Genomic DNA, 14019 nt, shown 5'->3' on the forward strand with positions numbered 1-14019 from the left:
TCTTTCCTTCTATCTCTAATTGCAATTTCAAGAGCTCTCGTTGCAATTGTAAGGGAGTGTTAATTAAAATATATTTTTGATTTGATTCTAATTTGATCTAATTATGATTTACTCTATTCAATATAATTCTGATTTAATATGATTTTGTTTCATTGCATATTTCTTTTTTCCTATTTCATAGGGATAAGATTCTATTTCAAAGAATATTATAATACTATATGTTTTATAACATTTCTTTAATAATATTGATCGAGTTCACAACTCAATTCACAAATTTTCAGAGTTAAATTAAAATTGATTTGAATCCAATCTCAATCTCAAACTAACTATTATTTGGGCTTTGCCCAAATTGAATCTTACCCTAGCACTGAGAGACAATTTTCCTAACCATTATAATAAGCCTACATAATGCAGATACAATAAAATGCATTGGTGAAAAATAATCTCCATGCAATTATTCTGCTAGTCAGCATTGTGCATGCTTTGCTGCAAAAAATTTTCAATAAAAATAAAGAATTTTCAATAAAATATCCTAATTTTATTAAGATTAAACGTTTTTATCCAACACTTTATAGATTAAAAGAATATAATTAAGATCCTAATTAATACTCGTTTGATCTCATTTTTTTATTTTAAGAATTTTAATATCTCAAACATTTTTTTTATATAAAATTTCATCTAAAATTCTGTTTAAAAAAAGGGGACATAAATTCATATTAATCCTAGTAAGTAAACATTTTATTATTATATTGTTTATTATTTTATTTGAATAATTAAAACTGAAATTTAAGATTTATTGGGGGTAGGAGCGAAAATATGAGTGGTGATCCTTCCTATCTTTAATTATTCGCCTCTAACTTTTATTTTTTAGTTATATTTTAATTGTTAATATTAATTTGAATTATAAGTATCATTGCTAATATTATTTATTATATGATTTAGAATTAAATTTTATGCAAAATATATAGAAATCTTGATACATTCAAGGTAAGAGTGTGGAACTAATAATAACCTTAACTCGTTATTTCGTCATTCTTGTCTAAAATACTGGGCCTTGTATGATAATTTTAAACTTTTGGGGTATTGAAAAAAATACTGGGGCTTATATGATATTTTTTAAACCACTATAATTTTATATTTTACAAATAACCCCTAGAAAAGTTTGTAAAAAATTACATTTTAACTCCTATCCCGCTAACTTTACTTAGAACACTCTTATCCTCGATTCGATCAGTTTTTCACAAATTATAAGTCAAAATGAGATTAATCTTTTGCCCTAATGTAAATTTGAAGGAAATAAAGTATTCTTAAATTAAAATTAACTATAAAACAACTGAAATTGAAATAATAACAATATATGATTCATTACTCATATCACTCATACCTCTTATACCTTAATCTTATTTAAAATTTATGCATATTTTACATAAAATATAACTCTAAATCATGTAAATAAGATTAAAAATTATACTTACAACTTAAATTAATAATAACATTGTAGATTTGACTAAAACTACATATGGTAGGAGTGAAAAATGAATGCTAAATTTCTTGCAATTTTGATTTTAAATAATGAAAAAAATTAAAAACAACATGATTGGATTTCTTTCATTATTAATTAAATTTTAGATGAAATTATGGATGAGAGGATAACTACTTAATGTTAGAGATGAAGATAACATATGTATTGATTTGAGTTCATGATTATATGTGTATAATATATACATTGTTGATTACTATTAATTAGATTAATTTAAAATTAAGTTATTTTTAATTAATTTTTGATAGGAATAATCTTATAATAACCTATGTATGATGTAAAATTTTTAGATATTTGATAAGAGATATAGCGTTCTTTCGCCAAAAGATAAAGGTGCTTTTGTTTTTTGTTTTTTTTTTTTTGGGTAAAGTGAAAACAAACAATGTGGACAGCTTTAACGGGCTTTTGTAGGGATAAATGGGCCTCGCGTAATATCCACGCATGCAGAATCTCCATTTTTTTTTCTTTTAAAGAAATAATAATAATTTAAGTGTTGTGTTTCGCTGGAAACCTAGAAGCTGAACAGTTACAGAGAGATGGGGGTGACAAAGGAGCAAGTTGAATCTTCTTTGACTTCTAAACTCAGCCCTTCTCATCTTGTAAGCTCTCTTCACGATATTATAATCTGGGTTCCTTCTTTTTTTTTTATTTAGTTTGTTCCGATTGTTAAATTTCTTTTTTGTTATGTTTTTTGATGTTTTGTGTTGATGCAGCAAGCTTATTTCTTTTTATTTATTTCTGTGAATTATTAGTTGCCTTACGAATTTTGGCTTTTCTTTTTTTTTTTTTTTCCCGGATTTGACTGACTTTGTTATTTTTTTCTTAACTTAGAATTATAAGGTAAGTGAAATTAAGGTTATTTTGAATCAGTTGCTAAATGCAAATATTAATGGTTAAAACATTGAATATATAAATATTTCTTTGCGGGTTTGATACGGTATCTGTTTTGAGAGTGAAGTTATGGTTATGCATCGATCTGCAAGCTCCTTTGAGTAGAAATTCTGAAACTTTAAGTTTTTGTTTTTAGAGGAGAATTTAAATTATAAGCCTTTAGTTCTGGCTAAAATGTGGACAAGTTTGTATTATGTAGTTTGTTGTAGAGGTCATGAAACTTTTGAAGTTTAGGGACTTAGAATTTTGAAGGAGGTTATTGATGATTTGGGAAAATTCTGTTTGATTGCATGAAATTTTAATGCGGTAAGTGTAGTTTATCTTTTTTTTTTTTGGGTGGAATATTTTAAATTTGACTCACCGTGGTATGCATTTTTAAAGGTGGCATAGCCTTAGTTGATTTTGTGTTATAGTCTAATTTTTTCGTTACTCTATTTAAGTTAAAACTTGGTACTATTTTTAGACATTGTGACAATGGTCATTCACAGGCTTTGGTAGTTCTTAGCCTTCTGAATTGGTTTTGTCATACGTTGATCATCTTGAAACATTCTATTCCCAACATTTTTGGGAAGTGTCATCTTTGTGAATTGTGCTTGCCATTGCATTGATGACAACCAGCTGAAAATCTGTGGAAATGAAAGCTTTTGTTTATTGTCTTGTTAGGTATTGACATCGTTACAACAACAACATTTATAAATTTCTCAGATATATTTGTAGAATTATTGAGCAGCTATTACCAAATTTTTAAGTAATGTTATAATCTTGGCTTACATTTGAACGAAGCTGTCCTGTATCATAAGTCTTCATATTCTGCATCATCACAACTTGGTGACTTCCTGGGGATGACTGTAATAATCTGATTACATTTGGCTGCATTTAGATGCTTGCTAGGGACAACTACGAAATTGTGCTTGCTGAGCTAGGTCAGTTTTGAACTTCATATCAGGCATTCTTGTTGCTGAGACTGAGCTGTTAATTAAAGGCTCTGGGTTTAATTGCATCCATAGTTGACAAAATTTCACGCACATTGTTTATTAAATGTTTCCTTTTCAATATAATCCAAGTACATAGAAAAAATCAGCTAATTCTTCAAGTTTTTTTTACCAGGAAGTGATTGATACATCTGGAGGGTGAGTTTCTCATTGCAAAATAACTTTATTCTGAGTTTCTGCCATATTGCTAAGCTTTTCTTCCCTTGTTACAACTCTTGAATAAACTGTTGCATGTTGGTCAGATGTGGTGCTAGTTTTGTAGTTGAGATTGTATCAGCACAATTTGAAGGGAAGAGGCTGCTGGAGAGGCATCGACTTGTGAATTCCGCCCTGGAAGAGGAGATGAAGCAAATTCATGCTCTGTCTATAAAGAAAGCTCTGACCCCAGAACAGTGGAAGCAACAAGTGGCTGAGAAATCCACTTCTGCTGCTTAAATCAGTGTTCTCCAATAGTTCAATCATTGGTTCAAGCCTATGTAACTACAATCATAAAAAGCCTTTTGGGTTAGATTTGAACATGTTGAAACTTGGGTAATTACGTTTTACTGAAAATATCTAATATTGTTCTCATGTTTGGGGAAAGTTTTATATTTGGGGCGGTTGCTATTTGCCCAAATCATGAGCCATTTTTCCTTTGACATAGACAAATGGATTACTCTTTGTTTCCTCATTTAGTCAGCTTTTACACACTCTATATTGGAAAACATATGCAGACTCTCAGTTGGCAATATAGCTTAGTGCTTTTATCAGGCAAAAGAAGACAGCTGGGCTTTGAAGAATGTGACTCTTGTTAATTATTGATCTTGTTAATTATGGAAATTAGGGGGTCAAGTTATACTAAACTGAAGGGACAAAAGTGATTGTTAAAGAAAGATTGTTGCATTTCTATTAAACAGTTATAGCTTTCGGTCTAATGATAGCAAGAGCTCTATTCCTTTTCCTCATTAGATATGGCCATATGGGTTCAAGGCGTCGAAGCTAAAAGTTTTATCATCCATACTATCGGGGCTGAGCTTTATGTTCCTTCTGGTATTATTAAACAAGAATTTCTAACTGTTCTGATCCCACATTATAGAAGGCAAATAATTAGGCCAAAAGCAGGGCTTTTTGCTCATGTTTTAGATTGCCAACTACTTTTTCACCTTCAGAAATGGCGCTGGAAAATAATTGGTTTAAAGAAGAAGCTGTTAGCTTTGCTTTTCAACTGAAACCACAAAAGTCGGGCCAGAGATGACGCTTGCTCACTCTCTATAATTGTGGTACCTTTCATGACTTTATTTAATAATGATAATTTCATGAAACCTAAGTGAACATTTTTAAATAATTCATCAACTTTTAATATCTATTGTTTAATAACATTTGTGGTTGGAATATTACATTTAAATGTGATAAGGTGCACATGAATTGTCTCTGTTTAACACAACGGAAACTCTCAACCACATGTATACATATTTAAATCTCTCCTTAGATCTCTGTTCAATTATTTTCTTATGTAAATTTTTCGTATCATAATTACTTGAAAATTTAAACCAGAAAACAGTAATATTATTATAAGTACAAATTTTAAAAAATAATATAATATTATTATGTGATTGAATTTTGTTTATTTATAATTTAAAATTATTAATATATAATTTTTGTGCCTAAATTTATATATATATTATTTGTTTTCCTAATTTTATCCATTAAAATAAGGTTGAAAAAATGTATCTATTCCACCAAAAGGCACATTGAAGGAGACAAAGTTGACTGTAAACTCGAGCCTCTCATTGAACAAAGATAGGAACCAAAGCCCCCAAGATCCCTTGCAGGCCATGACCCTGAGCTTTCATGGCTACTAAACTTGTTCAACCACCACTTCTAGCTTACCAGGCGGCGGTGCCACCGTTCCACACGCTCACAACCTTCGTTAAAACTCACAGATTCATCTCAGCCACACATCCATGGCCTAAAAATACAGCTCTTAGATCCATTTTCACCGCCAAAGTTGCAGAACAAACTTCTGGCTTAGCTGAAGATGACAAAGAGACTCCACAACAAAAAATTACTCTTGCCCACCTCAAAGCTGACCTTTTTCAACAAGTTCAAGGTTTGTTAAATATTTAGGCTTGGTTGCTATACTTTTAATAAGTGGTGAACTTAAAGTTTCATTTTTATTTTGATTTCTTAAAAGGAATCAATAGAGGAATTTTCGGAGTGCCATCCGGGAAAAAATCTGAGATTGAGAGGCTTGTTGAGCTGCTGGAGTCTCGGAATCCAACTCCAGATCCTACACTGAATCTAGAAAAGGTGAAAAGTCTTGATTTCAAGTGGTTTTTCAAAGGGGTTTTGACTTTGAAGTTGCAGTTTCGATTCTAAAAAATGTAGGTTAGTGGATGTTGGAAGCTTATTTACAGCACAATAACAATCTTGGGTTCCAAAAGAACAAAACTTGGCTTGAGAGATTTCATCACTTTGGGAGACTTTTTCCAGATCATTGATGTTTCTAAGGTATGCCAACTCTCTCTTGTAAAACCAATTTAACAAGAGATTTGTGCTCATTTCTTGAGTTAAATTGTTGCACCTTGGCCCACTGTCAAAATCAGAAATGTTTCTGAGCCCCCCACTATTTGAGGTGGGAAAGAGAATAAATCCACGATATCTTGATATAAAGCTATTCTTGTAATGTTTGCGGAGTGTTTAGTTGATCGAGTCGTTTAACTTTTCACTCAATCTGGATCTTTGGTGATGTGATAATGGAGGGTAACGCAGTTAATGTGATCAAGTTCAATGTGAGGGGACTAAATTTGTTGAATGGACAGCTGACTATCGAAGCTTCCTTCAAGATTGCATCAAAATCAGTTAAAGCTCTATCAACTTTTTGTCTCTCTTTAGTGATGCCTTTCTTATTGATGAAACTCTGAGGAATTTTAACTGTCTTTTATTCTAATCCTGCAGAGAGTAGACATAAATTACAATAACTCAACGATTACTCCAGACCAGGTATGTGTAACTTCGATTTTGTGAGTCGCAATTCTGTTTACTGGATGTTGTTCTAACTTTGAAAATTTTCAATGTTATTTCTGTTTGGAAAACAATAGTTGATGAACTTGTTTAGGAAAAATTATGATATTCTGCTTGGCATCTTCGATCCAGATGGTTGGCTAGAGATCTCGTATCCTTTACATTATTATGATTTAGTTTTACATTGAAGACAGAATGTGCTCGTTGAAGTCCTTGATTTAGCATAATAGATATGTTGATGATACACTGAGAATAGGGAGAGATGACAAAGGCAATATTTTCATATTAGAAAGATCAGAAGAAAGCATGGCTAAGTGAAGAATTTGTTGCTATAAATTTCCCATAAAATTTCACTATTTCCTTTTTAAAATTCAGTTGGAAATTATTTTCAAGTGATGAAAACAGAAAATTTTGTAGGGTGCATATGACATAGCACCAGCTATCGAGGTCCCAATTCTTGTTCTGATCTTTCGAGTAGATACTTTTTGTAGGCTAGAATTCTTGTTCTAGAAGAATATCTAGCCAATGCCTCTTCTGGGTATAAGTGGCAACTCAGTTGAATCTCTTGATACTTTTTGTTCCATCTGATAGCTCTCTCGCAATGCGGTACCTCTGAGAAATTAATATCGTTTCTTGGATGTCCTTGCTAATTGGGTACGTCCAAAATGACTATATATGCCCACTTTATTACTTTTAAGGAGTTTTTAATCGAGGACAGTGAAAGTGAAAAGAACGACAACACTTTTGTTGATTCGGTTGCTAAGGTTTCTGTTTTATCAGCTTGTTCTTGTGTTACATATATTATTAAACCAACCAGATAGATTTCGAGTGGGGGTCTGACTCTAGAGGTTCCAATTCTTTTTCTTAAAACTTAGAAATCAGCCGAACTTGGTTCTTGCCTGTTTTGTAGATCACCCCTAAAAATATCTACTTCTTTATGAATATTTAGTCAGAGATTAATTACCTATCATTTATAATATGAATAAAATCTACCCTAAACTATACATTTTTCAGGAAGGATGAAAATATTATATAACATTCATGAAAACGGTCAAGGAAATGTAAAACTTTCCAGAATAAATTTATTATTATCCTGACAGTGTGTAGTGTGGTTGGTTACATATAAATTTGACATATGACAAACATGCGAATTGAACTGGGCACAAGTCAGGGCAAAATAGGTATGATAAAAAACGAATCAAGCCATATAGGGAAAAATATGTAGACCCGTAAACGTTCCTGTCCACAGGCTGCCTGTTTTATACAGCCAATTTTTATATATATTTACAAAAATGCCTTTCATAGAGAAGTAATAGGTATCTGAGATATGTATACATATATTTTTATCTTGGCAAGGTCTCCTGCTCTTGGACTTCTTTACTTTCTTCTTTCTGGCGTGAAAGGCTTTCATTTCAGCAGGTCTTGTTGAATTTCTTTTCTTTGCTTTATGGTATACTATTATAGAGAAATGGGTACATTTAGCCTTGCAGTAAAGCCAATATAAATAGGAAAGGGAGAGAGTAGAGTAAGATCTAATCTTATTTATAATGTTGGAAGAAGATTCACGTAGAGAATTGCTTTTGTTGAAGAATTTTATATAAAATATGCTAAATAATCACTTCCTCACTTTCCTTTGAATATTTGATTACAGCATATAATAGTGAATCAAATATTTATATACTCGCGATAATAATTCATGCAAAGTGCGATTAGTAAGCAAATTAGCTTGTTATATGGCAATTTTTGGAGTTCCAATTCGACTTGAGTCACTTTGTTCCATATTCAAGCATGGAGGGCTTAAGGGGAGAGAGAGAGAGAGAGAGAGAGAGAACCTCAGAGCAATGAGCTCCCATTTGATTCCAATAATTGAATATAAGGAAAAAACCAAATATGATTGGTGTAAAATTTATGACTCACATGACATTAAAAATCTATTTTGTCATATATAATTATATTTATTTGATAAAATAATGAATCTTAATAAGATTTTTAATATGAGTAATGAAAAGATATGATTCTTTATAACGAAAAGATGTGACTCTTTATAATAAAATATGTGATTTTTTATAATAAAAAGATATAATTCTTTTTAAAACTTTCACATTTGATGAAAAATTATACTTAACTATTATAAATAAAAGTCTGGTTTTTTCTTTACCCCTAATAACAACTTACAACAATAAAATTTAATAGAAAAAAAACTTAAGTTCTTTTTTTCTATCATCAAGACAAAAGTTTAAGTGAAAGAAGCCACTATCTTTTGAATTCTTCATTAATTATTTTTATGTTTTACACGTTGAAAAAATATGATGAATTAATGTATGCTTTTCTTTCTTCAAATAATATGAAAAATAAGAAGTTTAAGATTTATAAACATGATAATTTGATGTTCAAATTTATTTTTTTTAAATGATTGTAATTATGTTTTACAATTAGATGATATAAGGATGGAGATGGGATGCCATAGATTTTGAAGAGTGATAAAACTAGAAATTTTTTTTTTTAAAAAAAAATTTCAAGTACCCACGGGTATGCTTGATCCGTTCATAAAAATAGGAATTTTTTGGAGACGGTCCAAACATTGTAAACCCACACCTTTTTGTTTTAATGGATATTTGTGGATTTTAATTTTTAAGATGTTATCGGTACTAAGAATATTAATAATATATATGAAAAATATGATCAATCAATAGCACTATGAATATGTATAATTAACCACTTTGATATTGATATAATAAGATTTAGAGGAAGGAATTTATGTGACATAATTTTATTTCAAATCCTATGTTAAAACCCTAAATACATAACAAGGAATTAACAAGGGTAATCACAAAAGGCCGTGAAGGTTAGTGCAAGCCCTTTGAGCTTTAGCTCCAAAATTAGCCTTGCATGATACATCACAAAGGTCAGGCTTGCAAGTTACAAGGTCCTTTAGGATAGAACATTTGTTTGCATTTTTTACTTTTCACCATCTTCACCTCAGTCCTTACAACAATTACAAAATTCAATAGAAATTCAATTTTGAAAAAAAAAAATAGTACAAATAATAATCTAGAATATCATATTTTTACTAAGACTCTTTCATACAAGGATATAGCCAAAAATAATTAATTTTAGAGTGGTTGTTGATATTCATTAGAAGTCCTATGAGATATTTACTCCCATACCAAAGAGTGATGAATCATATATTAATTCGCCTTAACCCAATCACCACAATTTTGATAATCATATCTCAAACACTATATTAAGTTGGTGTTAAATTATACTGATTTATGTACAAAACAATTCATTGATCTCAAGTTAAAAGATCACATACCAATTTATCTATTGTTCTTTAGAGGATATATTCTATAAATACTAAAGTTACCATCTATATGAAATCCTCTTGGCGGGTTGCTTTAGTTAATATGTATATTCAACATGCACTCATATGTTGCAGTAGGTTGTTAGTAAACAATCCTAATTTGTGAGATCTATCATTACCTTTTGGTAAAGTCATTCAAGATTGTGATAATCATAACCATATTAATTGTATCCTTGGTAAGAATAATGCTAGGGCTACAAAAGTTTCTAGAATGACCACCATAGATGCATATATGGTTTTCATGATTTGTAACACCCATAACTATGCCTTAAGGTTATTAATGTCTTTTAATCAATATTTTGATTGTATATGAAATGGCATAGGCTAAGGACTTTAAAGTAATAGTTAAATTGAAGAACAATTGTGCATGAAAGGTGCACGTTCGGTCATTCGTTGCCATATCAACTAATATGATAAGTCCCAGGCTGGATACTTTAAATAAGGCACATTGTTGTGCATAATGAAAGTGCATACAAATGCAGCCTTTCATGGAAAAATCTTTATAGCAAACACGTTATCACATGATTTGAGAGTTAATCCTATATTATTTGTAAAGTGGTTCTTATCACATTTTGAGAGATTACACTGAAGAGAGTTTGATTCATTTATGGTGAAGCGTGAGAGTTTTTCAACAAGCTTTTAACAAGGGAAAAAGAAGGCAATTGACATCAAAATGTCTTACTAAAGAAATCAAGTAAGTTGGTTGACTGAATTCATCTTTTTATTTGTTGTCAAAAAATGAATATGTATTCTAGTTGAGTGACGAATGTTTAGCATCATGAAGAAGAAATAAATAAAAAGGGATACATATATTAGCATGTTAAATTGTAGTAAACGATTTCGTTAGACAATATTTGTCAAGTTGAGATATATGTATGTTAAATCTACTATGCTTGGTGATTATGAGGTATGAATATATGTATATATATAGGTCCAAGAACTTGGAATTGAAAAAGAATGAGTATTTAACCAAAACACATTGAAATATTATGATGGTATGTTTTTTGTTTGTTGTTATGAATATGTTTGGTATGATTCTTTAAGTTTGAAGCCTTATTTTATGCATCTAAGACATTAAAAAGACGTTAGATTAAGTGATATGATGTTGGAAAAGATGTAGAGGAAAAAACAAATCAAGAATGGTCTAAAAATAAGGCTCTACATTGGTATGCATGACCATCCCAAAGACAAGCATGGTCGTGACATGCCTATAAATATATCATTCCTTATGTCATGTGTGACTGCACATGCAAATGTGTATGCCTATATGCCTGTTAGTCTTAATTTTTCTGACAAATGATAGATGCTTATGCAAAGGTCATACAAGACCATTTATGCCCTATAGATTATGACATGTCAAATGATTGTGTAGTGATATTGTACGATTGTTCATAGGCCAAAATAAGAAATATACCCCTATGGCTTAAGCATGACCATGTAAAGGAGAGGATGACCATGCATGAATAAGGGATGTATGCCTATGCATTTGATTATGCATTATTGTTTGCCCTTTCATGACTAAAAATGCCATGAAAGGTTAACTATGCATAAAAGAGGAGTGGGCACTTGATAGTGCATGATTGTTCACTGAAGAAAATAAAAAGGATGACAAGTTAATTATTGAAAAGAAAGTTACAAGGACGTCTCGAAAGATAGTAAGTGTGGGTATAGGTTATCATGATATTAGAACCCTACCTATATAACTTAGCCATGCAAATAGAAAGAAAAAAATGTTTAAGTTAGGTGAAAGCTTCTTACAAGCCCATAGTTAGGTGACTTGATCATGCACACCTATGACTACACCTTAACTAGTTGTCCACGAGACCAACTTCACTCATGAATCAATATGTTTCATAAAGGTCGTTACGAGGGACACTTGTGAGATACTTTCTATATCACCCATAGTAGGGCTTAGTAATCTATAGGAGGATATAACCACCCCCAGTAGGGTGTAATGGGTTGTAATATGCCTAAATTATGAGTTTGCAGTCTAGTAGTGGGTGTAAAAGAGGAATGCATAACATATGAACTCACGTGGCTAAGGTGTCAAATCTTTGTCACAACTTAATGTAGGTTTTCAAGGCACTGATAATCGACAACACAACATAATTTAAAAATTACAAAAAATCTTGAAAACCCTAACTAGGATACCTGTTTTAAATATAAAATTCATGAAACATGCAAAAACACATATTGGGTGTTTTAGATTTATACCTATATTGATGGTTTCTTCAAACTTCACGTGGCTTGAGACAATATGCTATCCAACCCTCACGAGGTGACACCTTGGTATCCACGTGAAGCATAAATATAAAAGAGAAGAAATTTAGGTGAAAAGGCTACTAGGGCTCTTTGGTGGACGGATGTGTTCATGACAAAATGAGAGAACATAGAAAACGACTAGGGTTTTGTATGTGTTTTGTGTTATGTATATTTCTCAAACTCATGCTTTAATTTATACGTGCAGGTGTTCAAGCATGATTAGAATTTCAACCAAGCATGACATTCATCAAGACACACATGCATTGTTGGCATATGTATGCATAACTGACATGTATTACAACCATTTGCACAGTCGACATAACATGTATGTATCGGTCAACATGGCCAAAAGCTTGCATGACTAGTACCACATATGTGTACAAGCTGACATAGCTTTTCTTTATGGTGCCAATTGATATTATGCATATGCATGGCCAATACCATCCTACCAAGTGCATGACTTGAACATTATGGTATATAGTTGTGCACTTGGTTAAAGTGTGGTCAACTAGTCATTTCAACCCTAATACGCAAACCTAGTATATTCGTAATCTCTCTCTCTTGACCTTAAACACCAAGATTATCCATAAATAATCCATACCTCTAAGTTCAATTCAACTTTTTTATACGTGTAACCTTTTTTATTGAGTTGGTAGAGTCTGAATTCAGATTAAATCTAGACATAAACCAAGACTGGTCACTAGTAAAGCATCATGGTCGTCTAGATGATAGAGTGCCAACAAACATCTCTTAAGCTTTTACAACATAATAATTACATGCAATTCAATTCTTTTATCAACTAATATCTCTCGAGGTTGAGACATAAAAATATATTTATTTCAGTGGTCCCTTGGTATAAATTGATACATATTAATGACCAATATGGATTAGACTACAACTTTATCCCACTGTGGCATTCATGTAGTCAGGGATGTCATTTAGTATTCTCATGTGAGATATCTTTTCTTGTGCTCATGAGTGACAAATTACTATAACCTTTATGTATTTCATGATATGACTAATTACTACCTTTATATTTACCTCAATTATGACGACACCTTAGATAACATCAAACCATATTGATCTTTACATGTGATAGTCTACCAACCTTAAGTCAAAGGATCAAATGCACCCGTGGTATTCAAAATATTTATTCTATAGACATTAGAGCAACCATCCATATGAATATCCTTTGGTTGGGTGAGTCTAATGAACATATCTACAATGTGCATCCATGTGTTATACTAAGCTGTCTATAATAGTTTCGATACGTGAAAATTGTCACCACTTTTGGTAGGGTTACTCAACATTATAATAATCCCACCATCATTACATGTGCCCTTATTTATTGCAATATTGGGATTATGACGCTTATAGAATGACCACTTAATGTGTATATAAGATTCCCAGGATCAGTCATAGTTCTACCATTTTAAGGACATGTTATTTGTACTATCATATAATTAAACACATATGAAATTAACAACAATAAATCCTTTGATTAATGATTATAAAATTACATTTACAAATGTCAAATACAATTGGCTTTAAAGTACCTACCCTAACAATCTCCCACTTGTACTATAACCAATTAGTCATATATCTAATGCCAAATTTGACTATATGCCTATCATGCTTCTACTGTGACAGGGACTTTGCCAATGAGTTAGCCAAATTGTCTTAGATAAAGTGATATTGTCTGAGTATGTGCTTGGACCTCTGATAAGACTACAACTCCTTTGTTTGAGTAATCGCTCCATTATTATCGTAATAAAGCTTAATCGACTCTACAATACTCAAAACCACTCTAAGTTTAGTCACAAATTTCTTGATCTATACAATCTCTTTTACCATTTTTAAAGAGTAATATACTCGAACTTGGTCATAGAATCAGTCATTACATTTTGCTTAGAGCTTTTCTAGCTAACTGTATCACTATTCAAATAAAACATAAACTTTGATTGAGA

At 31.3% G+C, this 14019-nt stretch overlaps 2 protein-coding genes across 2 annotated transcripts; both read left to right on the plus strand.

Annotated features, from left to right (window-relative positions):
- The first annotated feature begins 1996 nt into the window (after positions 1–1996).
- On the plus strand, positions 1997–4093 carry LOC123226752 (protein BOLA2). Its single transcript, XM_044651283.1, has 3 exons — positions 1997–2139; positions 3539–3561; positions 3666–4093. Exons 1-3 carry the CDS (start codon positions 2077–2079, stop codon positions 3856–3858), a joined length of 279 nt encoding a protein of 92 aa, XP_044507218.1. The 5' UTR covers positions 1997–2076; the 3' UTR covers positions 3859–4093.
- Positions 4094–5114: 1021 nt separating this feature from the next.
- LOC123226745 (fibrillin-5, chloroplastic) lies at positions 5115–7009 on the plus strand. Its single transcript, XM_044651277.1, has 7 exons — positions 5115–5512; positions 5597–5712; positions 5791–5913; positions 6165–6263; positions 6361–6405; positions 6504–6577; positions 6657–7009. Exons 1-7 carry the CDS (start codon positions 5254–5256, stop codon positions 6742–6744), a joined length of 804 nt encoding a protein of 267 aa, XP_044507212.1. The 5' UTR covers positions 5115–5253; the 3' UTR covers positions 6745–7009.
- Positions 7010–14019: the final 7010 nt, after the last annotated feature.

Source organism: Mangifera indica, chromosome 1 (genome assembly GCF_011075055.1).
Source record: "Mangifera indica cultivar Alphonso chromosome 1, CATAS_Mindica_2.1, whole genome shotgun sequence".
NCBI lineage: Eukaryota > Viridiplantae > Streptophyta > Magnoliopsida > Sapindales > Anacardiaceae > Mangifera > Mangifera indica.

What these genes read in the sequence shown, in the direction of transcription:
- LOC123226752 (XM_044651283.1), top strand. Translation starts at nt 2,077, where the DNA reads ATGGGGGTGACAAAGGAGCAAGTTGAATCTTCTTTGACTTCTAAACTC. An exon ending in AACTCAGCCCTTCTCATCTT is followed by an intron (nt 2,140 to 3,538) that starts GTAAGCTCTCTT and finishes TTTTTTTACCAG; the next exon opens with GAAGTGATTGATACATCTGG. An exon ending in GTGATTGATACATCTGGAGG is followed by an intron (nt 3,562 to 3,665) that starts GTGAGTTTCTCA and finishes CATGTTGGTCAG; the next exon opens with ATGTGGTGCTAGTTTTGTAG.
- LOC123226745 (XM_044651277.1), top strand. Translation starts at nt 5,254, where the DNA reads ATGGCTACTAAACTTGTTCAACCACCACTTCTAGCTTACCAGGCGGCG. An exon ending in CTACACTGAATCTAGAAAAG is followed by an intron (nt 5,713 to 5,790) that starts GTGAAAAGTCTT and finishes TAAAAAATGTAG; the next exon opens with GTTAGTGGATGTTGGAAGCT. An exon ending in TCAAGATTGCATCAAAATCA is followed by an intron (nt 6,264 to 6,360) that starts GTTAAAGCTCTA and finishes CTAATCCTGCAG; the next exon opens with AGAGTAGACATAAATTACAA.